We start from the raw sequence: 26,188 nt of genomic DNA, 5'->3' as shown, positions 1-26,188 counted from the left end.
CCCTAAGAAACAGGTCAGAGATCCCTGTTGTCCCCACTGGAAAAGTGTTTCAGCTTGGCCAAAGTGATGTTTGAGTGATGTTCCATAGGTCTGTTCTTAGTCTACTTAGTGAAATGATCTTGTGAGCTCAGAAGAACAAATTCTCCACCTTGGGGTTGCCACAGTACCGTATTATGTGCTCAGAGTTGAAATCTTTTTCTGCAGGAATCTGCTCCATCTCCTGCTCTGAGCAAATCTCATCTGTCTACAAATTCTGTGAATTCCTCAGCTTGGGCAATCATCACTCCTCAGAATCACAATTGTCAACAACAGCAATGGTTAGCTATCGCTATTCAAAGAATGCATGCACGAAGAAATGATAAGAAACCTCTTCTTGCATATGCAAGAGTGGTTTCTGTAACCTCTCAGTGTTCTTGGAGCCACATGAGAGAAAGCCTGGAAAGCACACAAATAATCACCAACTAGCCCAGCCTACAATGAAATTAGAGCCAATGAGAAAAGCCAGAAGAGGGACAAGTTGAAAATTAACTATTTGGTTAGTGCTCTCTCCAGCCAAGAAAGGGTGCTCTCAATCTTTTTTTTTTTTATAAATAGGTCTGGAGATCCCTTGAAGCTGTTATGCCCAGAGCATTTTTATTTTTTCTCTTTTCACATTGAGAGGTTGCTAGATTCTGGAAAGTTCCTTGGGCTGTTTGACTAACAGAAGATTTTGAGTGCTAAGGAGATAATGATGAATAGCATAAAGACAAATAGCCTGGGACGTTTATTCAAGCAGTTGAAAACTGTCTGGAGTTTGCCTTCGGTGCCAGCACGAAGCTGCAGCTTGGCCACCTGCACTCCCAAAAACAGGAATGATGCATGTAAGTATCTCATGTCATTAAAATAGTGCTGGATACCTGCATGAGGTGGTGCAAAGATTGCAGATGTAGCTGATGCTCTTATTTGTTGGCTACAAAAAAAGGGAATTTTTTAGAACGTCATCAAAAGGTTAAGGAAAGAAGTGAATGGGAGTGAAACTAATACAGAAATACCTTGCCAAACTGCCTGATTGCTTTCGATGTGCTGGAGTTATTTGTTGTTATTTCTGCTCTAGCAATGTTAGTAGGTTGTTTGTGATTTTAACTTGTAACTACAATGAAGATACAGACTTCACAATAATTAACTTTGCCACGCAAGGCTTTAACTAGTTACAATAAAATCTGGATTTACACAATGGATTCAAAATGGCTTTGAATTCAATAGACACCACAATGTTAGATGTTGAAAATGAGGCCTAATAGAAATACTAACCACAAAGTGTGCATATAAGAGATCCATAATAAATAACTTCCTTGGGTGCAATATAAACATAACTGAAAATACCAAAGATTTAATTGTTTAAAATGATGATAAACTTATCTAAGTCGGATTTGTATTGAGGCCAGTCAGAGATTGCCTGCTTGCTCAAGTGAATATAATTGGAGCAATAGCAAAGAATAACTTTTTACATCTAGCAAGTCCCTTTGTTTCCAGTATTTTTTTCCCTCTGTAAATGTATTTAGCTTATTAATTTTTCTCCAGGCAGCTGTATCTCTCCTTGAAAACCACGATGTGATTCTCATCTATTTTTTTTAATGACTTGGAATTGTTTGGTGGAGTCAGAAGGCAAAGCACAGAAAGGCTGAGATCTGAGATGTGCGAATTGTTTGGGGGTTATCCATGGTCCATAGGAACCCAATAGGGAGCTAGATGATGCCATGTTTTTTTCCTGTGGCATTTATCCATTGGAAACTGCACTGAGGAAACCAAAGCTCACTTCATGCTAACAGACATTCCTGGAAGAGATCATACAAGGCTGTTTCATCCCGAGGCCACTCTGCCACTAAACTAACTGCAGATACTATCTGGCTTTGCTCACGTTCCTCTTCAGTTTAAGACAGATGCTATTTATTACTGAAATCTTTCTCTATTCCATGACATCCATGCAGGAAATGCCAAAACAAACTGATTTAGAAAAATACCATCTTTGGAATGGTTTTGGCTGCCAGGGAATAGATATTAGCTCTGGAAAAGGTCAGGCTGTGTGTTTCTCCATCTGGTGGCTAGACCACATACATGACATGCATTGAAAGCAAAATGCACATTCAGTTAAACTCTGCTATGTACAGAAAATAGCACAAGCAGCCAGATCAGCAACAAAGACTTGATCAAAGAAATGGCCCATATTTTGAAGCTTGGCAAAAACGAGACTATTTAGTACTGTTTTCGATGTAACGTTGATCTTTCCCATTTCACTGTTATCCTAAAATTCATCTTTTACCTTTCCCATTCAGAGAAGCAGTCTCTTGCCAAGCTAGGTGGTGATGCTCAGACTTTTGCTATGATAACACAGATTCAACCATTCAAAGAGTGATGCTTCCCAGTGCCTTTTTCTGGATTCCCATTGTGACCTCCCAAAAGTACAAACAGAATTCCTGCAATTGACTGAGGAAGCAATGTAGAAACAATTCTGAGGACCATAGGACATACGTCAGAATATATATATAGTGTATAGAATATATACAGTGACACGAAGTACCATAGTGGCTGCCTGTAGTAAGCTCTGTGTATCTTCCAACAATACGTGCAGGTAAAGGGTTTCAGGCACCTTCTAATACTATAAAGGAGTTGCTTCATCCTAATAATTACTGCCAGAAAAAAAGAAGGAAAAAAAAAACAAAAACTGAAGGACTTTTTTTTTCTCTTCTCACTCTTTGAAAAGGTAAAAAGTTCTGTTTTAAATAATTGTCCAAATACAGCAATGACACACGATCCAGGTGTGCCATCTCCAGGACAGCACACACTATTGCAGTAACTGTACACAAACTGTCCACGAGACAGATTAAGTCTTTCCCATATACCATTGCTAAACCCATGTGCATAATTTTAGCAAATGTTTTTATACAGCAAAGATAAAGCCCCTATTTACTTTACCTTGCCAACTGAAATTACCTTCTTATCTGGACTTAGCTTCAGCCACTGCCTTCTCATCCAGGCTCCTATCTCTGCCAAACATTCTGGAAGCAGAGAAAAAAGCTCAGCATTTCACAATCTGCTGCTGCTTTCCTGTTGAGCTTAAGAGTACTCTGTCAGTTGCATCCGTTTGATAAAAAGCATTGGGCTGTTTATCAATAAACTGGCCTACATCACAGTCCAACTCTGACATCAATTCAGCAGAACTTTCAACACCTTGTCATGATGGACCGTAGCCAACCAGCGCCATTATCGTCCAAAATCTTGATTCATACTAAAAACCTCAAAGAAATCAACCTATCTTGGATTTCCTCCCTAACATTCAATCCAAGTGGCTGAAGCAGAGCCACGGTCCTTTAAAGTTTATATGTTTATTTTTCTAATTCCGAATGTGTTGCTATGGAAAGCACAATGTAAGAAAAAAAAACATATTTCTTTCAAATGGGTGCGGTTTCCTAACTGCTCCCACAGCCCTGTCCTCCTTGTTTTACTTCAGAGCAGGATGAAGCTTGTTCAAAAGGCCCTATGGAAACAAAGGGCTTTATTCAACAGGCCTTTTATTTTAATTTTTGAAGATTAAAACCATAAATACCAAAATCCACTGAAGCTGACACTTACTTGCGGTTGGACATGATGATCTTGAAGGTTTTTTCCAACCTGAGCAATTCTATGATTCTGTGATTCCTCATTTTTACTTCCTTCCAAACTAATTTTTGTCCTCTTTCTTCTAATTTTCTATCCCTTATATGGCAACTTTTAGCCCCCTCCCGAATACTTAATATTTGAACTCTTTGAAAGGGCAGATAACTGCAGGACAAGGGGAAATGGTTTCAAGTTGAAGGAGGAAAGATTTAGGTTGGAAGTCAGGGGGAAGTTCTTTACAGAGAGTGGTGAGGTGCTGGAACAGCTGCTCAGAGAGGCTGTGGATGCCCCATCCATCCCTGGAGGTGTTCAAGGCCAGGCTGGATAGGGCCCTGGGCAGCCTGGTCTAGCATTAAATGGGGAGGTTGGTGGCCCTGCATGCCGGGGGGGTTGAAACTTCATGATCCTTGAGGTCCCATCCAACCCAAGCCATTCTATGATTCCATGGGGATTTCAGGTACCTGTAAGCTATTCTACATTCAGCAAACCATGAAAAAAGTTTTGTCTCTTTAAATCAAGCTTACCTTTGTGCAAAATGACAGTGAACCCTTTCATTTAACTGAATTGATTATGGATTATTTTTTACCATACAGCTGTTGCTTTCAAGATGTTTTCTTGGAAATCGTTATAAATAACAAGCAACACATTAGTATAAGCAACCTGTATTTGAGTTTGGATCTTTACTCACACCCTGAATCTTCTGATGATATATCAGCGCTAATTGAACTTTCTAACAATTAGTCCAAATGGATCTGTTGAGGCATCCATAGCTGCAATGAATTACAGAGAACAACTCGAAGCATGGAGCCATGTGCCATTCTGTCCACCTCAATTGGGAAAAAAGAGCAGTGCCTCCAAATACTATGAAACTAAATGAAGCACCGCTGTGTATGTCTGGAAGATTTTAAAGAAAACAAAATACAAATTATTTCTAATGGGTCTTTCTTCATGGATAACTTGCAACATGTCATCGCTGTTCTATTACAGCATTTACCATAACTGTTCTGACAGTACCATGGATCTGCCCATAACAAAGGAAAAAATAATAAACTAGACCCATCCTCAACGATCATAAATGAGGTCAGCGTGCAGACTGCACGGTAACTTAATTCTTACAGTCTCTCTTAATTGGCCCATTTGAAAACTGATTTGTTAAGTAAGGTTTTTATTTGCTTCCCATGTCGGTTCTGTATCTCTTTCAGTTACCCCCTAGGCCAGTTGCCAGGTTCCTTTCTCAGTCAGAAAGCACAGTCAGTTCAGGAACAACAGAGGGCATAAATGAGACCCTCTAGATGGTCCAGAAAGGTCATAATATCAAAAAACATTGGAGCCAAGCTATTGCAGATCTCATAGCTGTCATTCTCTCTAGATTGCTGCATGAGAGCTGTGCCTGTCTGGAGAAAAGCAGCTCTAACTGGGACATGGGCATGGGGAAGTTCTGTTTCTGAAATGGTCCAGAAAGGAATGATTTGGGCCATTCTTCTGAACGCTGGGAACAAAGTTAAGGGCTTCTGTTTCTTTTTGCAGCTAGTTCTTGTGTTTTTCTGCAGTTTCCAAAGTGAAGAAAAGCAGCACCTTGAGAAGGAAAAGGGTTTTTGTAATGAAAGGCTCAAGCTTTACGGAAATGCATGTTCAGTAAGAAATAGAATGTGCATATAAGCTGGATGCACATTCTGTGAATGATTCAGAAGGGAAACAAAAGTGTTGTGGGGCAGTCATTTCCCTGCAGCTTTGCAGCTGAACAGCCAGTTGTTTCCACAAGCCTACGCTGTAAGAATTTCTCTCTGGTTGTGGTTCAGCCCACAAGAACTGACTCACTCTATTCAGTTTAGTAGCTCTACAGTAGGCTTTTAGAGACCCTTGCAGGATCAAATCCCTAAAAGGCTTTGACAAAGTTTGGTCAACTTCATGCTTCTCAGTGTAAAGACGACTGAGTGGAGTTGGGATTTTCACTTACAGAAAAGCGGGCATGCAGGGCTAGCAACCTCCACATTTCATAGCAGCCCAGGCTGCCCAGGGCCCCATCCAACCTGGCCTTGAACACCTCCAGTGATGGACGGGGCATCCACAGCCTCTCTGGGCAGCTGTTCCAGCACCTCACCTCTTTCATAGCAAAGAACTTCTCCCTGATGTCCAACCTAAACCTTCCCTCCTTCAACTTGAAACCATTTCCCCTTGTCCTGCCGCTATCTACCCTTCCAAAAAGCAAGAATTCAAGGCAAGCATTCATTACATTTGCAATTGAATCCTAGCACTAAGATAAATGACTGCACTTAAAGGAAGGCGTATTGAGTGGAGGGGAAGTAAAAGGAGATTCGGGTGTGATAAATCCTGACATCCATACGAGATCCCATGCTGTCTGGTGACCCATCCCGTGGCTGTGCAGCCACTGGAAGCAAGCGGCTCTGCGGATTTCAACCCAAGAGCCTTCAAGTGATGACTGGAAATTCATGATCCTTGAGGTCCCTTCTGACTCTTGCCATTCTATGATCCTGTGTGTGTGATTCTGTGATGAGACACCGCGAGTGCAACGTTGTAAACCAGAGCTGACCCCAGCGGGGTACCTGAGGTGATAGCAAGCGTGAATCAGCCTGACTGCGTGAAACGGACAAGAAATACTTGTAGGGAGACGTCCCTCAACGTGGGGAGGTGGTTGGGAGCGCAGCACCGCCCTCGGCTCTCCCGCCCCTCAGGGCGCCATGGCGGCGGGCGGGGCCGTGTGGTGAGCGGTGGGCCGCGGCGGGGCCGTGCGGTGAGCGGTGGGCCGCGGCGCGATGCTCCCGCTGCTGCTGCTGCGCCGGGCCGCGGCCGCTGCCTCGTGGCGGGGAAAGCGGCGCTGCAGCCTGGGCGCCTGCTGCTCGTACCGCCTGCGGAACGCCCGTGAGTGCCGCTGCGGGATGCGGGGCGGTGGGTTTGGAGATCTTTGAGGTGAAGGGAGGCACTTCCACAGAGAGCTTCTGACCGGGGGAGCTCAGCCTGCGGCTGCTGGTGTCGGGCAGAGCTGTGCGGAGGAAGCTGCGGGGCTGTGGGGAGGTGCTGGCAAAACTAGAAAGCGGAGCTACTTTAAAATCCATTTAGAAAACAATTTTCTAACTATCAAGAGGGGCAGTTTCTTTGATGGGCGTTTTGCAAGTGCAGAGAAGCTTCCCCACGGCCGTGAGTCAGACTGCTGTGCTTCCCTGTGTAGCTCTGACTCATACAAGTGGAATTTTTTGGGTGCCGTCTTGTTTTTGTTTATTATTGTGATGAACAATTTTACTTTCCTATGCACCTGCTGACTTAAATTATCCTTCACAGCCACTATTTCAATTCACCATTCGTTGCCAGGAAGTTCTAAAGTCGTTAGTCTGTAATTAGTTCTGTGGTTGTGCATCAGAGCCAAACTCTCCGTTGCCTTCCAGTGCATCCGCTTTGGCAGAGCCCACTTACAATTCCTGGGGGCAGTCGACAGTCTCCTATCAACATCCAGTGGAGGGACAGCGTCTATGACCCCGTTCTGAAGCCTCTGAAGATCAGTTACGACCCAACAACGTGTCTTCACATCTGGAACAACGGGTATTCGTTCCTGGTGGAGTTTGATGATTCTGCTGATAAATCGAGTAAGCAAAGCTGGGAAAGTAAACAGAAAAGCTGTTTGTGAGGGTGGAGAGTGATAGGACAAGGGAATGGTTTTAAACTGAGACAGGGGAGGTTTAGGTTGGATATTAGGAGGAAGTTTTTCATCCAGAGGGTGGTGAGGCACTGGAACAGGTTGCCCAAGGAGGCTGTGGATGCCCCATCCCTGCAGGCATTCAAGGCCAGGCTGGATGTGGCTCTGGGCAGCCTGGGCTGCTGGTTGGTGACCTGCACACAGCAGGGGGTTGGAACTGGATGATCTTTGAGGTCCTTTTCAATCCGGGCCATTCTGCGATTCTGTGAAAGATCTACTTTGCACGCTGTGAAAAGCTCGTGTTGAATAACTGTGTAAATTTTGAAAAGGAGTATGTGGTAAATGCTTCATCTGAACACTGATTTTCAGTGGTGGGAATTGTAGTTACAGAAGTTATATTTGGGACTCACTGTTACCACTTCTACCATTAACATGACCATTGTACGCATGTTCTCTGTTGTAGGGTGAGACTTATTTTTGCTGCCAAAGCCTTAATGCCCTGCCTTTTCATAAGATCTCATAATAGTACAGCTTTGCTTAAGTGGATCAATCTTCAGTCGTATGTGGATGTATCTAATTACCTTTAAGTAAGGTTTTATCATTAAACTTTAATAATCTACTGCTTCTCTTTTGCAATGTAAACATATATTTAATACATTTGAAGTAATCAGTGGCAAAATTACTTTCAGTTAGAAAGCATACATACTGTGGTGGCAATGCTAAGTCACAGCTTGAAGCAGTGATTGAGCACCTGGTGGGAAGGCAGGGCCAGCCTAGGGGAGCTCAGGTGTGTGCAGTGTGCCTGAGTGATGGAAGGGCTGGAGCCAGGATCCACCCCTTCCCATTCCTCATTTAAGGGTTGGCAGTGGAGGTGAGAGTATCTCTCTAAAGATCTCTGTATACCTGGAGCCTTCTAAGGGTAGGTCACTTCTTTCCTTTGTTTCTGTGTTTGTGGCGGTTGTGTTTGGGCTTATCCTTGCCTGTTGCAGCCTAGGACTTTGCTACCTTAGTATTATTGTTGTGCTTCCCATTGCATTATAGTGTTACACATACTTATCTCAATATGCTTTTAAAGAATTAAATAATACTGAGCTGCTACTGTATGGAGCAGGTGTTTGTGTTCTTTTGTTTTAGTATAAGCAGGAGGCTGCATGCAGAATCCAATTAAGAATTCCAGCAGTTTGTTAGGAATGAGCACTCTGACCTGAGCAGCTGACTTTTTTTTTTTTATATGCTCAGTAGAGTCAAGTGATCAAGGGACTGCTCCCAAATTACAGACATCTTGTTGATCATTCCTTCTGAAAATTCAGTTTACCAAAGTATATTGTTATTTAAAAAGGATATTCCATAAGGGTAGGTGAGCTGGTGGTAGTTGGTCAGGGATGTTGAGAAACGTGTGATTCACGTCAGTTATTCAGCTTGTTTTGGAGGAGAACACAGAGGGACCCTGGGCAAATCTGAACCTTCTGGATTTGAGACATTAATCCTTGAGATGATTGCTTACTGAGAAATCCAGAAATGCTGGAACTTAAAGGATTTCACAGCGTTCTTGGGAATGAAGCATTTTTGGTTGATATTTGGAAGGAGACTGATAAGCAGTGTGGGTTTTTTGTCTGTTTGTTTTCTATTGTTTACAGCTGTTCACCTAGGAAACATTCTTGCTCTTGTTTATTTCAGGGCCTGTAGGTTTGTTTGTTTTCATTCTTTAGAGCTGTTCACCCAGGAAATGTTCGTGCCCTTGTTCATTTCAGGGCTTTCCTACATGATAAATAAACCACTCGTTTTTACAGAACAGACTGCAATTTCATTAATGAGAAGAGAGCTTGTGATGGAAACTCTCTAACAAACTCATCAGTGATTTTAGTCTACTAATTTTAGCTGTGTTTTGCTCTTGTCTTTCATTTACATAGAGGCAAGCATGAGACAGTCAATTAAAGGGATGCTGGCCTTTTTGAGGCTGAGTATTCGCAGAGCATCACAGCTCTCAAAGATTTCTTCTGTTTTATTTCCAAGACTGAAAGCTTGAGGTAAATCTTTGTGAGCTTTCTTACTGCCATTCTGTGGATGCCTGCCTTTTCATCTTCATCTTCCTTGAATTAAGGTCAGTTAAAGGTGGTGATGGCTACTGGAGGGTAGTATTTGGTGATGGAACTCCATAATGACTGACAAACAACATTCATGGGGTGTTGCTGTATATGTGATCTGATTTCCAAGTGTCTGCATCTCCCACCTGACTTTCTATTTACTGTTGTTATTTCTCATTCATTTTCTTTCTGCTAGCTTATATCTAACAGTAATAGTAGTCCAGAGAAGGAAGGTTTTGAGTAAATAAATCTAGAAAACAACAAAAAAAATTGAAATGGAATTTGTAGGTGTGCATCCAGGATAAGCAAAAAAGCCCAACTCCTGAGATGAGGCAAAAAAAGGCTTTGGCAAAAGATGAAGGTAGTGCTGCAGTGGGGTGTTGGCTTTTGGGCAGAGGAGGATGAAGTTTCTTTCTCGCCACTTTCTTCTGTCTGCTGGTTTTCTACACATGTGCCTATTCCTAACTTGTGAGCAAACATTCAGTCGAGAGTGATTATTCACATGAATGTAATTAGTTGTGGGTTTGCATCTTTGCATAGTCAGGAGTGAGTAAGGAGTACTGCATTGGCAGTGCAGGCCTTGCCTTCATCCCATCCCTGAAACTTATTGTACTTCGTCATGATTATCTTAATGATGGTCAGTTTTGTATTTATCCTAATTGCTCAGCAGCTGTGGATGGAGTTTAATTTAATGTCAATATGCATTGCTTGTTTTATCTCTTCTCTGCTTGTAATGAAGGAGCACTTAGAACTAAAAAAAACTGCTCGTAAATTTTCAATCCCTCTCGTTTCTTTTCTACGTAGCATTAAATTGATTAACTTCTTTCCAGAAGTAGTGTTGGATTTTGTAGTTTATATGGTGGTTTGCTGTAAAATTGAAGCACGCTGCACAGTTAAGTAGAAAATGGGCAGAGAGGTCTCTACAGCAATGCATTTGTTATTAGTCCCCCTGGAAGAAATTATGATCTATAACTTTAAGCTGTACTGATCTAATAACAGGCAGGAAGGCTTTGCAAGATATTCCTGGTTCAGTTAGGATGAAATGAATGAAAACCAGCATACGCAGAAAACCAGGCCTCAAGTTTTCATTGATGTATTTACCAAATCAAGGATTGTTTTCTGAGATGAGGACAGCAGGCTGAATGTTCACCTTTACTCCTGGCTACTTCTGCTTTCCCAGAAGCAGAGAATTTCCCAAGGCAGTCTGCTTTTGTGTGCCTTGTGGAGCAGAAAGGAGTTGCATGAGGACACTGTTCAGCTTATCTTTGATTTGACACAGATTATTCCGACTGCAGGGGAAAAACAGTGACGTGTGAGGACAGTTTTGTCCTAACAATGTGATTTGTGGAGGTAACTAAGGGATAAGGGGATGTTTCAGCAAGATACTTGATCCAAATGACTTTTCTTTGGGTAAATTTGTTTGTGCTGCTTGTCTGGACAATTCCAGCCGTGCTTGTTAAGGTGAATGTCTTGTTTTGGTTTTTTTTCAGTCATCGTTGGAGGTCCCTTGGAAAACCAGTACAGATTGAAGCAGTTTCACTTCCACTGGGGAGCCATCAACGAATGGGGATCAGAGCACACAGTTGACAGTAAATTCTATCCAGCAGAGGTATGAGGAAAAACCTGAACAGTGCAGATAACAGAGGCTGCATCTTGGGCTGTCTGTGTGAATTGTCAAGCTTGCTAGAAAGTGCTGTATTTGTTTTTGTTTTTTTTAAAAAAGACAGCTTAAAAAGCAGCTTATTTATGAGTAAGTTCATATTGACTGTATTTTCTGAAGGAGGATGTGGGATTGAAGTAAGCATTGGCCCCTGCCTGAAAGTTTCAGTGATGTTTTCTTCTCCCTGAGTGCACACAGAGGAAGCTGCCAGACAAGCCAATGGTGGGCAGCAAAGAATCGTTGCTATTCCAGCCCTGTCAGGAGGAAGTGGCACAAATCCCTTGTCTGTCCTCCTTTTAAAGGGGAAAAGGGATCATAAATAGACTCTGCAACAGTCAGAGCAGATGTTTGTCCTGGCATAATGAACTTGCAGCTTCCAGCTGATGCAGTGCATCTGCTGAGGTAAAGTGCACAAACTCACTTCTGTTTGTCTTTAAAAAGTGCTGCACTTCTAACCTGCAGTAAAACTGAGCTCATGTGGGCTGTGGGATCTCTTTCCTTGGGACTGCAGTGAGTGCAGTACATCTCAGCTTCTGCTTAGTGGACCTCCAAATCTCCCAATCCTTAGTGCTTTTAAAGTACCTTGTTTGTTATTACTACACACTTAGAAACTGAACATGTACCAAATATTGTTTTTTTTTCTCAATGTATTAAGAGAAACTGGAAGACTATTTGGTTCTCTTGCACGTACCTGTGACTTGAGATCTGGCAGCACTCAACTTGTATGCAGTACCTCCCATGTGCATGTGAGCCTGCAGACCTGGCTGATGTTGCAAAGTTATTTCCAATTATTAACAGAAGGAAGTTTGTATGTTTTGTATTTCTGTGGAAGTGTAATGGTTATCATATTTGCTTTATTTTCTGTTTTTAACTCTTATGAAATCACTAAAGTGGCAGAATTCCCCTAATTAGTTAAGTACTGAGGCAGCAAGTGAGTCAGTAAGGAGGAGGGGGCCAAGGGGGAGAAACGCAGGTGAAGTTGCTCAGGGTAGGTGGTATAACAGCAGTAAACATAATTATACACCAGAAATGGAGCACTTAAAATGTGATTTTTTTATTTTTTTTTCCCAAGAAAATGCTTCTCTCTTACTAATGTGTACCTAATGATGTCAGTCAGCTTTGTGAGATGCTTATTAGCAACCAGGCTGTGACTAAGTGCTCAGACTGGGTAGGCTGGCTGTTATACACAAAACCCTTCAGGAGGATGCAAGTATTAGGCTCTAAGCAGCACTAAGGAAGCTTGTATTACATGTAGGACTAAGTTCCTTATCAGAATAACATCTTCCAACTGTGCTTTGGTTCTGTGGCCTCTGATTTCTGTGGTAGTTCACTGCAGCGTTGCAAATTGCAAAGAACCAAATGCAGTGAAGATGAGAAGTCAAGCTTCTTGCTGTTGTTGCTGTGTGTGTTGATGTCTCCTTGATTCATGTTTCAGCTGCATTTAGTACATTGGAATGCTGTGGTGTACCCAACTTTTGAAGAAGCTGTGATGGAAGGTGATGGCTTGGCTGTAATTGGAGTCTTTTTGAAGGTACTTTGGTATAACAAGCTCTAATGGTTTAGTTTTATTTTGGTAAAGCTCTTTTAGTGCAAAGTATCTCTAGATGGCTTTTTGTCTGTCTGAAAGCTGATAAGGTAGATAGGTGGGATGTTGGCTTAATATTCTCTCTTGGTCATCTTTTATAGCTAGGAGCACATCACGAAGGGCTGCAGACGTTGGTGGATGCCTTGCCAGCAATTAAACACAAGGTAAGTGTTTTTTACATATCCCACCAGTTATCATTCAGCACAGCCAACAGAAATAATGCTTTGGGCATAGTGAAGTTCTAATAAATGAAGTGTCAGTAAGGGGTCTGATTGGCACATAGAATAAATTATTGATTATACTGCAGATAAAATGCTGTATTTAAAGGAGGAGATTGTACACACTTCAAGCTTTCCAAATGATGAGAAAAAGAAATGATGTTCTGGAGATTGTATCCCCTTAAAAGAGGGTAAAATACGTGTGCAGCAAATGAGTTTCTCCAGAATGACTGCTGTCTCACTTGCTGCAGTGTGTTGTGCCTTTCCATGCTCTTTTTGTGTCTGCTCAATAGCTGCTTCTGCCTCAAACCCACTTTAATGGTCTTGGACAAGTTTGAGGTTTTCAATTACTACTTTATGTAGATTCTTACTAATACAGCACAGTTTTACATTTGCAAACATACGGTATTTAATCTCATTGTTAAGCTCTCTTTAAACACTTTTTTTTTCTCTCTCAAATTGCAAGTTTTAAAATGAGTTTGTTCTGGGTTTTAGGACACTGTTATTGAGTTTGATGTCTTCGACCCCTCCTGCCTGTTACCTCCATGCCCTGATTACTGGACATATGCAGGCTCTTTGACCACTCCCCCACTTACTGAGTCAGTCACGTGGATTATTAAGAAGCAGCCAATAGAGGTTGATGAGAATCAGGTAAGTCTCTTGCTGATATTTAATAGCACACCTTTGCCTGCCTGCTGCTGTGGAGGGAAAGAAGCACAGAAGCGGCTGCTTCACACCCAGTATTTGTTTTGGGGTATCCTGATCTTAACCACAGGTAGAGCTGGAAGGCTGAAGACCTCAACAGTAAGCAGTTAAAGGTGTGTGCCTTGTGGAGGCAGGCTCCCCATATAGAGTTTCATCCTGATCTCTGGTAACAAAGCCTTGTGCTGGAAACCACACCCTGAAAACTTAAAAGGTTATTTACTAGAACACTGCATAATTTTTCTCTCTTTACCATGCTACCCTCTTTTCCATGACGGGGAGGGAGAAGAAGGGGCAGTTTTTGTGACACTCTGAACTCTGACCTTTTGTGCACGTACCTGATAGCGTGTTCACTTGCACAAAAGTCTTGCAGAACCTGCAAGGGCTGTTCCTTCCCCTGGGCAGGCTCTGAGGGGGCAGGAGGGACGGTGGCTCTGAGTCCTTCACGTGCCGTTCTGATGGTTGAAGATAGAGTGCCCATTGGGTTTTCTTCTTTGCCTTTGTAGACATGCCTACTCACTACTTGGCTGTATTGTCCTTGAGGTTTTTTTATTTTTAATTTCTTTTTAAAAGGACAAAGGTTTCAGCAGAGGTTGGTTCAGGTGGTTGGCAGTCTGCTGACCTCAGCCCTGACTTATTTCATGCTCTTTGCTGCTGCTTATTATTGCAGTACTTTGTTGTACAGTGTGATGTTACTCCTTGGTATGAAATAGATGCAGGGAGAAGTGGAAAAATGGTCAGGAGAGCTGATCAGAATTGGACAAAATACAGATTCTTAATAGAACTTCTGCATGCAGCTATACTATCTGGGAAGTCAAACTTGAAGCAAATATTAATGGTGAAGAATAGGCATGTGCACAATCTTAATATTTTAGTTCACGTAAAGGAGCAGAATGGGAAGAAAGCAAGGAAAAATGAATGCATACTTTTTTTTTTGCAGTTCAAACTTTTACACATTTTCTTGATTCTTCACTCATTCTTCATGGCACAGAAGGTCTTAATTACTTAGCATTGTTACGCCCTTTGTGAGGACTAAATATCTGATCTGCTGCATGCTTCAGTCTGCAGTTATAAACCATTGAGGACAAAAGCCATGTAGATGGTTGCAGGTTGGGATTGCTTTTTTTTTCTTGAGTGTCAGTATATGAATGTCTGTATAAGAAAACCAAACTCCAGGAAGGGTTTGGAATTCCAGGAGCTAAACTGGCCATTTCTCATTCTCAGCTGGAGGCATTTCGGATGCTGCTCTTTACTTCAGATGGTGAAGAAGAGAAGAGGATGGTGGACAACTTTCGCCCTCTTCAGCCATTAATGAACAGAACTGTCCGCTCATCCTTCCAGAGCAGGCATCTCTTAGATATTGAAGCACAATACTCGGACCACGCTCAGCAGATCAGGCCATAGATGGCCCATGGGATGTCAGTCCAGACTGTAGTAACTAGGTTTACTTTACTCTGTAATGATTCCTCCTTTTTTGCAGGATGTTTATGCCGTGCAGTTTCACAGACAGCTAGTTTCAGTTCTGAGAGTCAGTTGAGCTTCAGTAGAGAGGCTGTGTGTATTCTAATATTTTTTTAATACAAACTCTTAACAAATTGCTCACTTTAAAGCAGGGATCAGTAAGGAATTATTTTGAAAGTTAAAGGCAAAGTAATGCAGGAGATCTTTCCTCTTCCTGTCTTCTGAATTGTTCTGTGTCTCTTCGTAGCTCCTCCAGTGATTTGCTTAAATTAATAGTTCCAACATGTTAACAAGCAGGAGGTGTGAAGAAGTGAAGTCTGTTAAGGTCCTCTGTGGAACTGCTTTGGAGGTTTGAGGCCAGAACTGTCTTCTGCAATCACATATGCAGGGGTGTTTTAACTTTGTCCTTTTTTAAAGCAACAACAAATGGTGCATAGGATGGTGAGGAGAAAAAGAAAAAAATGCATTGGCAGAGTGACCCATGTTTATAATGGATGACACAGTACATCTGCCTTGTCTATACTGCAAACCAGAAGACTTCCCAAAACCTTACAGGAAATGTCCACAAATCCCATTCTACAAATTCTGGTTTTGATACTAATGGAATGGTAGATGAGTGTGGACAAAACACAGCAGTCAGGTACTTGATTTTTATTTTTTTCAGCAATTTCTAGAGCACCAGTGCAATCTTCCCAATGTTTTGTCTTGAGCTGGACTTCTATTCTTGAGAGTTACCCACCCTCATGGTTACTGGGGACCATGTTGTTCTATATAGCACCTTATGGTAACAGAGGCCAGCGGTGGTTGGAACTCAGTTGTGGACCAGACAAAATTGTTTTAAGTTACCAGCTGTGGAGCCTTATACTGAAGTTAGGGTCCAGTTGCCACAAACAGTGCCTACCTCTGAAGTATGCTACTAGCCATAACTTGCTCTAGTTGCACCTTTCTGACTGACTTTTTTATGCTTTGCTGTTCTTAACAGCGTGCATATGCATGAACTCACGTATAGAATGTGTGATCTCACTTTTTCTGGTGAGCAGTTCTGGTTGTATACTCATGAAACAATCTTCATAGAATCATAGAATGGCTTGGGTTGGAAGAGACCTCAAGGATCATGAAGCTCTGACTCCCCTGCTGCGTGCAGGGCTGCCAGCCTCCATATCTAATACCAGACCAGGCTGCCCAATCTTGATTGATTGTATTTCATGTATATTTTTAGAGGATGCATTTCTTGATCCTCTCCTGCCATTAAGCAGTCAGCAGTTGCTGGTGTCATTCAGGACTAATGATGCCAGGAGACCAACTTGTCAGTGACACATTCACATCTTTGGAATCAATACTTTCCCATTCCAAGCGTTCACTTTAAAAGCACTTTAACACTTTTCAGCATGTCTCTAATGATTTTAAACCTTTTGAATATTTTTGCTTAACCAATTAAATTCGTGCCTTTGCTTCCTCAATATCTCTACCTCAGACTTCCGTTACATTTCAGCAGTTCTGCCTTTCTCTGCTAATGTGGCTGCTTAATATTAGGGTGGCTACTCAGTAGATTTAAGAAAATTTCCATCGGCTTCTGCTCCCTGTGTGTTGTATATGCACCTTTATAATATGTTCCAAGTGGCAATATGTATCTTCAGTTTCATTCTCTCCCAAGCCCTTACAGCTTAGTAGAATTATACCATGCGTGACTTTGCCAGATTTTATTATATTTCTACCCTGCTGAGCCACTTCAGTAATGGTTTTGCCAGAGAATGGCAGGTTCTGAAAATAATTTTGAAAGAGACGTCTGCAAGTCTGGCAGTAGGAAGAGATTTCTTTTACTTTGTACCTGAATGCACTCAATCTTCATTGTTGAATTTGCTTTCATTATTAGCAATTAGGAAAAACCCTGTAATACAGTCATCGTAATGCTGTCTTTGCATTTAACAGTGCAGGTGACTCAGTGGAACTAAGCTAGATAGAGCAGCCTGCATCAACCAAAGTATTTAAAACTGCTGCCTTATGAATGTGGAAATGGATATGGCAAAAAGAACTGGAATGGGCTCTGTGAGATCAGGGAGAAGCCAACTGTTTGCTTTACTGATGGAGGAAAAGTGTTAGGATAACAGAGGGAACAACTTGGCTTAATTTGGGTCAGTTTGAATTACCAGCTGAAAAGAGCAATGGGAAATTAACCTGCTTACAAGGTTAATGTAGTATCTCTGAACTGTTACATAAGCTCTGGTTAGGAAATGTCATCCTGTGGTTATTAAAGTTCTTTAAAGCAAGCAAACTCTTGCTATCGTAAGTGAATGGGTCTTTAGAAAAGCTTTGTGCAATTGCTCAGTGTTTTAGTTGCCTGCTTACCCCAAGGTTTTGTGCACCTCTGCTCCACCAAGCTTATTTCACCAGCTAACATCTCTTCCCTGGCATATGCAAATACAAAATACACATCTTGTTCTTAAGGGGTTACCGTGGTGTTCATGTTTTATCTTCTACATCGAGTAGCATCTAAATATCCTGACATAAAATCTATTTCAGTTTCAGTGCTAAGTTTTGTGTATATATATAAAATGTGTGTAAACAGGGTCAGAAGAGGAAAAAATGAAGTGGAGCGTGCTAAAACAAGTAAGCTTTATAGGGATTTGATGTTACAGTTGTGCTGCTTTCAGGATGCCTGCTACATTTCCATGTCAGTGTCTTAGCATCTCTGGTTCCAATGGACAGTATTCCAGTTGCAGGGCAGGCTCTGGTTAAAATTAACAGGCTGAAAATGAAAGTGGGTCTTTTTGTTTGTCTTTTTTTAGGGTTTTTTTGTTGTATTTTGTTGGGTTCTTGGCTAATTTAGTTAATGTCTGTAACGACTTTGCACAACTGACCTAAACTGTATTTGGAAGGTGTCTACATAGTAATCCTTAGGCTCTTTTGGATGGTACAACAGAGAAGGGTCAGAACAGACGTTTGTCCTTGAGCCTAATTGCTTCTGTTAATTAATACTGTTCTGAGAGGCATTCCTGTGGCAGTCAGCACTAGGAGTGAAATGTTGTAGAGGAACTCAATTTGAGGGCAGCTTAATGAAGTGAGAGTAGAAGTTCTCGAGTGCATATTGTAATACATGTTGTGGCTAATGGTAATTTACTGAAATGATTGCCTTTGTGGACAACATGCATAACGAGAAGTGCCTTCTGTACTTGTAGCATACAGACATTTTTTTTCAGTTTTGATGTAAAGAAACTTCTAGCTACTGTATTTTTTTTTTTAGCTGTTAAACTAGTGTGCAACCACGCAATAAAAAAAGCACAGCAACCCGTGTCTGTGTTTCATTGTGCAGATAAGCTCTCCAAGTTAGAGAGGAGACTCTCTGTCAAGAAAACAATTCATCCTTCAGAACAACCCAGTTCATTATGAGTGGAATATGATCAGATGTCAGACAGCCTTTGATGCTTCAGTCTGTGAAAGGCTCTGCTGGACTGTATTGTAATTGGAAGGACAGTGAGCTCTGTGTTGCAGCTGTGTTGATGGATGTCCAGTTATCTGCTCCACTGGGATAGATGCAGCATGCTGCCTACAGGGAGATTCCAGGTTCGAAGTTCCGAGCTGCCTTGTTTCACGTTTAGTGTTAAACTCACCCTAACAACTGTCAGCTAAGTTCCTTTCTCTATTTTCACTGCAATTAGTGTTGATAAAACTGAATAATTTGATGTGGTGCAGCTCTCAAGGAGTTTCACATGTAGTGATTTTGCAGTGCTTCTACTGCTAAGGTGGTATGAATCTTATTGAATAATCAGGAAAAAAGCTTTAATTGAAATAAATTGCTTTTACCAATAACAGTTGGCTAACAACTAAACACAAATTCATCTATTGACCCATAGTAGCCAGGCTTAGGGCCTGGAGATCATATAGAGACGTTGTGCTAAGTGTGAGATTATTCGCACTTCTTCTGGTGGAAGAGTGGGAGACTATTTCTGGTTAAGGGATTTGAGCCCTATGAGTGGTTGCAGACCATAATTGCCACTCTTTGGGGGCTTTCCAGAAAGGTAAGCCATTCCAGTGGGAAGAAAGGTTGAGAATAATCCCAGCTCCAGCTCTACTGTTGCTGTTTAAGAATTCCAGAAGCTACCACCCATTCCACACAGCAGAGAAGCTTAGGAGGTCTTATTGTGTTTGTGTGTATAGATAGAATATATGTAGTATAGCTGAGCTGTTTGCTGAAGAAATGGTTTATTTGGTTCCAGTGGGCTCTCTTACTTTGATCAAGGCAGCTGCAAGACATGCCTTAATTCTAACAAATGGCCAATTTACTTCTGATATTGGTAATTATTGTCTTGTTTCATCTTTTTGATGTGACGGCGTTGAAGTGTCTGAGTGTTAACGTGTGGAGGAATGGCTGTGTAATCAAATTGCCTTCAGAGGTGCTGCAGAACAACTTGGGGCCTGAAGAGTTGGTGGTCAGAGCTGATAATCACACGTAACCACGCACGTGAAGTTGCTTGGAGGACAGAAGACACCCTATGAACACACCTGAATGCTGCAACTGCAGAGCAGGTATTTTCCCAGCCCAAATGGAGAAACTGCTGCAGAATGAACTCAGGTTAGTTTGCAATACAGCCGTCTGTGGGTGACTTCAGGTGGGGCAGTGATGCTGCTGCTCAGCTGCTTTTTGAGCCCAGGATTTCCAAATGACAACGGTGTCAAAACTGAGCTTGAGGTCTGCAAATTCTTAGTGGTCGTTCTGTTTAGAAGTTGCTTTTTGGACGAGCTGGGTGCGGGGAGGGAAAGATGGTTCCGTTCCTTTTGAAAACTAGTGGAAATTGTTGCTTTCTTTCTTAGTAGGGATGCTCAAAGGAACTGAGCGAGGCAGTTTGAGGGCTGAGTGTTGCTGTGGCTCACAACCACTAGGTGTCACGTTCTGACAAGCTCTCCCAAAGCTGCTGGACGGAGCCCGGCGTTCCTGCACTGCCTCAAGGGAGTTCCAATGTCACTATCCAGTCTGAGTGATCTGAAAATGTGACTCAAATGTTACAGCTTGCCTCCAAAACGTAGACCTGACTTTTCTCGAAGGTATCTTCCAGAAACCCCCTGACCCACCCCAATGCCTGGAGCTGGTTGGACCTGTCTGGAGGAGCGTGGTTTGGGGAGGAAGGGCACTGAGCCTTGGTTTTGGAGCCTGGACATGACTTCATGTGTGATGCCTGCCACCCTGCAGCTGGGACGCAGCTCCTCCGAGGTACCACTTCCCACTCACAGTGAGGATGCTCATTGCCAAGTGTGGCTCCTGAGTGCTAAACTCATCTCCTATCCTGCAAAGACATGAATTTATTACAGGATTGGCTCCTCTGGCTCCGTTGTGAAGTTGCCAAGTAAGTCTCCTTGGATGCAGATCCTGTGCCTTTGCTGAGGCAGTGTGATGGAAACTGCTTGTTCTGCCTGTGTGCTTCCTAGGTTGGCAGGAATTGCTGTGAATTTGTCTCTTCACTGTAAGAAGTGAGGGCAGATTTCAGCAGTGTCTCTGCAGAAACATGGGCAGCTGGAACATGGCCTGTATTTGAGTCAAACATGGTACGTAGAAAAGCACAGTGAGCACAACTACAGAATGGCCAGGCTTAGAAGGGACCTCAAGGATCATGAATCTCCAACCCCCTGCTACATGCAGGGCCACCAACCTCCTCATTTAATGCTAGACGAGGCTGCCCAGAGCCCCATCCAGCCTGGCCTTGAACAACTCCAGGGATGGATGGGGCATCCACAGCCTCTCTGGGCAGCTGTTCCAGCACCTCCCCGCTCTCTCTGTAAAGAACTTCCAGCACCCTGAGATCAGATGAGGCTGCGGGATTTGAGCGACGTGGGCTTTGCGGAATTGATTCCCCCTTCTCCTCCGCCATGTTCTGCTGTATAAGAACCCAGCCTGAGTCGGGAAACACAACTCCCCGCCTGGCCGGCTGCTCTGCGGGCTTCCACGAGCGGACGGAGCCGGAGGCCGAACGGGGGCACCGCTTCGCTGCCTCGCTTTCCCCATCGCCCACCTTAGGGCGGAGGTTGCGGAGCTCGGCGCTTTCCGAGGCGGCAGCGTGCGGGGCCGCAACCGGTTCTCCTTCCTCCTCCTTCCTCCTCGTCCTCCCCCCGCGAGGAGCCCGGCCCCTCCGCGGGCATCTCCCCGCCTCACCGGGAGGCGCTCCCCGCACGCCGCCCACCGCCGACGGAACAAAAGGGGCGGCTGCATGGTGGCAGCCGAGCGCCCGGCTGCGCCCGTCCCGCTCCGCGCCCCGCCACGATGTCGGGCAGCGGCGGCGGCAGCAGCGCGGTGAAAAAGAGGAGCCCGGCGGGCTCGGCCTCCTCCATGGCGCAGGAGGAGGAGAAGCAGGCGATGGAGAAGATGCTGGAAGCGGCTGGAGGCGCTCAGGAGAACGGCTGCGCCCGCACGCCTTCTCCCACCGCCGCTCCCGCCGATGGTGAGGGGGTGGCCTTGCAGCGCTCCATCACGCTGATCAACGGCGTGGCCATCATCGTGGGGACCATCATCGGCTCCGGCATCTTCGTCACCCCCACCGGGGTGTTGCGGGAGGCCGGCTCGCCGGGTCTGTCGTTGGTGGTGTGGGCCGTCTGCGGGGCCTTCTCCATCGTGGGCGCTCTGTGCTACGCCGAGCTGGGCACCACCATCACCAAGTCCGGCGGGGACTATGCCTACATGCTGGAGGTGTACGGCTCCCTGCCCGCCTTCCTCAAGCTCTGGATAGAGCTGCTCATCATCCGACCATCCTCGCAGTACATCGTAGCTCTGGTCTTCGCCACCTACCTGCTGAAGCCCATCTTCCCCACCTGCCCGGTGCCTGACGAGGCTGCCAAGCTGGTAGCCTGTCTCTGCGTCCGTAAGTAGCCCCGCGACCCCCGCATTCTCCCCTGTTCCTGCGAGCTCCCGCTGCCCCACGTGGCTCCTGCCTACCATCTTTTGCCTTCCCCAACCCGCCCGTGCCGGGGGCTGCTCCCTTTTCTCCTTTGCTATGCAGCGCAGGCTGATTTTTAATTGATTTTTTGAAACAATATGAGTAGAAGACCCCATCCCCAATAATCCAAGCGAGAAAATAAGTCCCCATCTGGCATTCTGGGCTGGGGAACCCTTAGGATTGTCAGAACCGCAGCAGAGCAGCGTGCTGTAAATGCAACGTGTTTGTGCACTGCAGTGGGATTTCAACGGCCCCACGGCAGCGCTGGGGACTGCGATTGATGGGCTCTGCTGGGCAGCCCTCTGTCTGTCACAGCTGATGTCCATCACGGGCAGCACCGGCAGCCGGTGCTGAATGTGGTGCTGCACTGCCCAGCTGTTTTCAGCACTGCTTTTAAGTCGTTTCTCTGTTCTGCTTCCGTGCTTGAGAACTAGGCTTTGGATTTGTAGCTTTTAGGTATTGGGATGTTTGGTTGTTTTTTGGCCGTGTTTTGGCTAGCAGACGTTATTTCTCGTGACACTTGCCTCTCCAAGGAGTTCAGCGTGCCATGATGCATTTTGGGCCATCAGTGTCTCTGCTATGGCAGATGCTGCTGTAGTCCTCGTCTTTTCTCTGCTTTCTGAGCTCTGGTGCTGTCAGTGGAGCCTCATTTTTCTTTCCTCTGTGGCTGTGAAGTCACCCCATCCAGACTCCCCATTTCATGAATACAGGAGAGTTTTCAGCCTTTCTTTCCTTATTTCCTAGCCCATCAGCATCCGATTCTATTGATAGTTCCTGTGCCACTAAAGATGTGCGTTCCCACAAGATACTTCCTTTTGGTGAGGGCTTTATAAAGCATTTATTTGGTGCCCAGAGCCGCATGCTTTGTAGCTTTGCGGCTCTGGGGGTGGCCCTGTCTGTGCCATTCAAGGGGAGGCTGTGTTAGTTTCTTTCACCTCTGGAGATTGCAGGCATTCACAAGTTGCAGTCGTTATGGGGGTGATAGATTATCTGTAAACGTCTTCATACACAAGCTGACCAACTCTTTGATGCATACTTGATATTCATTGCTAGCAGATAAAATAAGAAACAGGCAGGGCAGCAAACTGTGCGTTTTTGGGGGCAAGACTGAAACTTACTCCCTGGATCAATTTTGCATCACGTCAAAGGCAACTGGACAGATGTTTGGGCTTTCCTTCCAAGCCATTAACAAAATGGAATGTGTCTATAAACAAAAATATAGCCTCCCATCTAATAAAGATGCAGCAGGCTTAGAAAACAACTCTGCTGGTTGGTTTCTTGTACCTTGGGATAAGATCTGCTTTTACATCTTTTTTGATCATATGCAACGTTTTCTTCACTGACACAGAGAAGGGTGTGCATGCACTTGGTGTTCACCTGATTTATTTGCTGAGAAGCCAACAGCATTAGGAAGCTGATTGCATAGAATTTCTTACTGTTTTACGTCCAAGTTGTGCAGTGCAAGGCCATGCTGAGTTGATAAAATCTTTGTGTCTTTACCAATACCTGACTTTTCATCTGCAGGAGCTTTGCTGGAAGACTTGGGCTCAGGTGTTTCTGTTCCCATTTTGCTGATCAGAAAATAGATGTATAAAATGGATTGCCCATGGCAAGATGTCTTCATCCATGGGATGGATTGCATCGTGAATCTTGACGCCAGGTCTCCTCCTTGCTTTTGCTTCTCTGATAAGTACTATCAGCGCCTGCAATATCCTCATGCTAGCAATCAGTTTTCCTGCAGCAGAGTTTGTTCTTGAACCTTTGCATTGAAAGAACAAGGGTAGAGTTGCTAGTCCTATAAATGTGCACCATTTTCATGTATTTCTTCTTTAAACTTTCCTCCTCACAACCCCTGGTTAGCATTCTGTTTATGCTTTGGGTTAAATCTCTGTCTCCATTGCTTTGCAAGGTTATTTCATTGTGCATCACCTTCAGTGAGTCGGATCTCTATAACTTTGTTTTCTGGAGTTAGCTTTCCTACTGCCTGGTGCCAAAACCACATCATGAGATGGGAACAACAAATGAAGTAAATCTGGTCCAAGGGCTGAGGGAGTTACACAGAGCTTCGATGCACTTTGTTACGGGGTTGTTCCGAACACCCGCAGCCACTGACTTGGTGTTTGTTTTTCCAGGAGCTCTGGGGTAGGAAAAGTATTTGAGCACGTACTCTACAGGGTATGTTAGTCATAGAATGGTTTGGGTTATCTCGAAGGGGGAAAGAGTAATTTGGGAAGGAACAAGGGAATTTGGGCCCTGCACAGTTGACCTACTATGCAGCCAACACTCAACCTCCAGAAGAGCACCAGCCGTATTCTTTGCCAAGCTTGTGTCTCAACATAAAATGCAATTGAGCGTATGGTTCCTGTAAGAGGAGAAATACAAAGCAAGTTGTTTTGACTGCACGTATTACTGGTGTTGAAGAGTTGAATGAGTTACAGAGGCAAATCCCCACCAACGCCTGAAAAACAAATAGAATTCCTAGGCATTAAGGTGATCTGAATAAATCACAGTCTTGAAAGAAAGGAAAAATAGTTGGAATAGGGAGCTTGGTTCCTCCTGAAGTACTGAAGAAAACTAAGTGGGTGGTAAGCAGATTTCAACTTCAAACAGATACTTTCTGCAATCAGAGTTGTAATCTGCAGTTGGTATGCAGGAGTTACTCCACAAGATGTTATGAATGCTCATTAAGGCTGCCAAACAAGTGCAAGAATCCATTAGAAGAAAGTCTTCCTCTAGGAAGATGGGTCAAGCTGTTCATCATTAATTTGGGTTATTTTACATTCGTTGCACAACAGCTCGTGCTCTCTAGCTGTAAGAATCTGTGGGTAGTGGGTTTCAGCCAGTACTTAAATAGCTTGTGGCCACATCAACTGCGTGGCACTGAGTGTGTGAGATTGGATGCCTGATGCTCCCAGGGCTGAGAAGTCATGAATGTGATCCCTTTTACAGAGGGTGGAGGAATGGTTACTAAGTCCTGACTTATCATAGTTGATGGCATCTATGTTATAGTATCACTATTCTGATACTATTATATATGTAAAATATATATATAAAATATGTATGTAATATACTATTCTGACCAGCTAAGGAGCCCGCTTCATGTACCATCAGGTGTGCATGTGGTTAAATGAGGATCCATTATATTAATTTGGTGGTTCCTCTGCTGAAGCAGTGTCCAGGTAATAGTCTGGATAATGGTGTGGAACAGCATCCGTCCGAATGCACATCTCTGGTATCTTTTGGTGTTCGTGGCTCAGATTCGTGTTTACAATTGGCTGCACGCGTTACATTTCATAGATTTGAGCTGATGATTTTTAAGAAAAAAATCATTAAAAATTACAGGGCGCAGCCTGGGATGCAGTACAAAGATAACATGCATATTTTGTATTTCCAGCTGTTAATTTAAAGGTTTCCTACATCTGATAGGACTTCCAAGTGTCATGCATTAAATTCCCTGTAGAGGAGAGAGATGGGATAATGGTACTTCCAGGCATGAGCTGTTTTTTTTCGACTGGTGTTTCACACGTCCTAAGCTGTTCTTCCTGCATACATCCTCACACCCAGCCTACCCTCCCACCCAAGTGCTGCATAACAGGTTATTCTATAATTCACTTATTTCTTGGCAATGTCATCTGCTCCCCGGAAGCTTGAGGAAGCAGCCAGTTGCATCTAATTTTACCCTTCAGTATCAAATGGTTGATTTGACTGTTAGCTTCTGAAACCCTCCATTGCTTGTCAATTACATATGCTAATCTGGCACTGAGAGCCCAATACTGCTGCAGCAGTATCTGCTCCTGCCAAGGTTACAGTGTTTTAATCTTCTTTCCAAGTTCTTTAGACCTCCTTTGCTGCTTCTAAAACGTTATTTCGGACAGTGCTGCGAGCGAGGGATTCCAGGAACATCATCGCACATTCATCTCTTCTGTTACGAACAACCTAAGAAGAATTAGGAGCAGCCCGTGCAGAGCTGAGTCGTGCCCATAGCACGTGCTGTGTGGAAGTGCCTGCCATTGCCCTGAGTGTGCTGTGAGTTACAGGAGGGGAACGGCACCAAATCCAGCGGTTGACGGAAGTGCATAAGTGTGTGCCTTGAATGCCTGCCAAATTACAGTCCATATTCAGTGGCTGCATGTGTTGCAAGCAGGATGTCTTTTATCTGGTGCTGATATCTTACTTCAAGTCTGTTTGGCCAGTTGTTTAAAGTGAAGCTGTGGGCAGATTTTTGAGCTCATCAGGCAAGCAAAGCAAGCACAAAGTGCATCTTGCACTTGTCTGC

General features: G+C 43.9%; 2 protein-coding genes across 3 annotated transcripts in view; both read left to right on the top strand.

Moving 5' to 3' along the window:
* The first annotated feature begins 676 nt into the window (after positions 1 to 676).
* On the top strand, positions 677 to 18,277 carry CA5A (carbonic anhydrase 5A). 2 transcript variants are annotated; one of them, XM_085234638.1, is made up of 8 exons: positions 6,217 to 6,353; positions 6,384 to 6,513; positions 7,035 to 7,232; positions 10,857 to 10,975; positions 12,462 to 12,557; positions 12,713 to 12,775; positions 13,325 to 13,480; positions 14,756 to 18,277. In XM_085234638.1, the coding sequence occupies exons 2-8, from the start codon at positions 6,408 to 6,410 to the stop codon at positions 14,933 to 14,935; spliced, it is 918 nt and encodes a 305-aa protein (XP_085090764.1). In that variant the 5' UTR covers positions 6,217 to 6,353; positions 6,384 to 6,407; the 3' UTR covers positions 14,936 to 18,277. The 2 variants fall into 2 exon arrangements, with proteins under 2 accessions (XP_085090763.1, XP_085090764.1); XM_085234637.1 differs by lacking the exons at positions 6,217 to 6,353; positions 6,384 to 6,513 and adding an exon at positions 677 to 860.
* Positions 18,278 to 21,139: 2,862 nt separating this feature from the next.
* The window catches only part of SLC7A5 (solute carrier family 7 member 5), a 34,829-nt gene continuing 29,780 nt past the window's right edge, over positions 21,140 to 26,188 (top strand). The window contains exon 1 of the mRNA XM_085234636.1: positions 21,140 to 21,837. Coding sequence (XP_085090762.1) covers positions 21,243 to 21,837 — 595 coding nt within the window. The 5' untranslated portion in view covers positions 21,140 to 21,242. The remainder of the gene's footprint in view (positions 21,838 to 26,188) is intronic.

The sequence above is a fragment of the Meleagris gallopavo genome, chromosome 13 (genome assembly GCF_905368555.1).
Source record: "Meleagris gallopavo chromosome 13, MGAL_WU_HG_1.1, whole genome shotgun sequence".
In the NCBI taxonomy this organism is placed as follows: domain Eukaryota; kingdom Metazoa; phylum Chordata; class Aves; order Galliformes; family Phasianidae; genus Meleagris; species Meleagris gallopavo.
Note: the sequence above shows the minus strand (reverse complement) of the source record. Positions and strands in the feature narration are given on the sequence as shown.

Coding starts and splice junctions, on each gene's coding strand:
- CA5A (XM_085234637.1), top strand. CDS start 728: ATGATGAATAGCATAAAGACAAATAGCCTGGGACGTTTATTCAAGCAG. Junction 7,233..10,856: donor TGATTCTGCTGATAAATCGA/GTAAGCAAAGCT, acceptor GTTTTTTTTCAG/TCATCGTTGGAGGTCCCTTG. Junction 13,481..14,755: donor TAGAGGTTGATGAGAATCAG/GTAAGTCTCTTG, acceptor TCTCATTCTCAG/CTGGAGGCATTTCGGATGCT.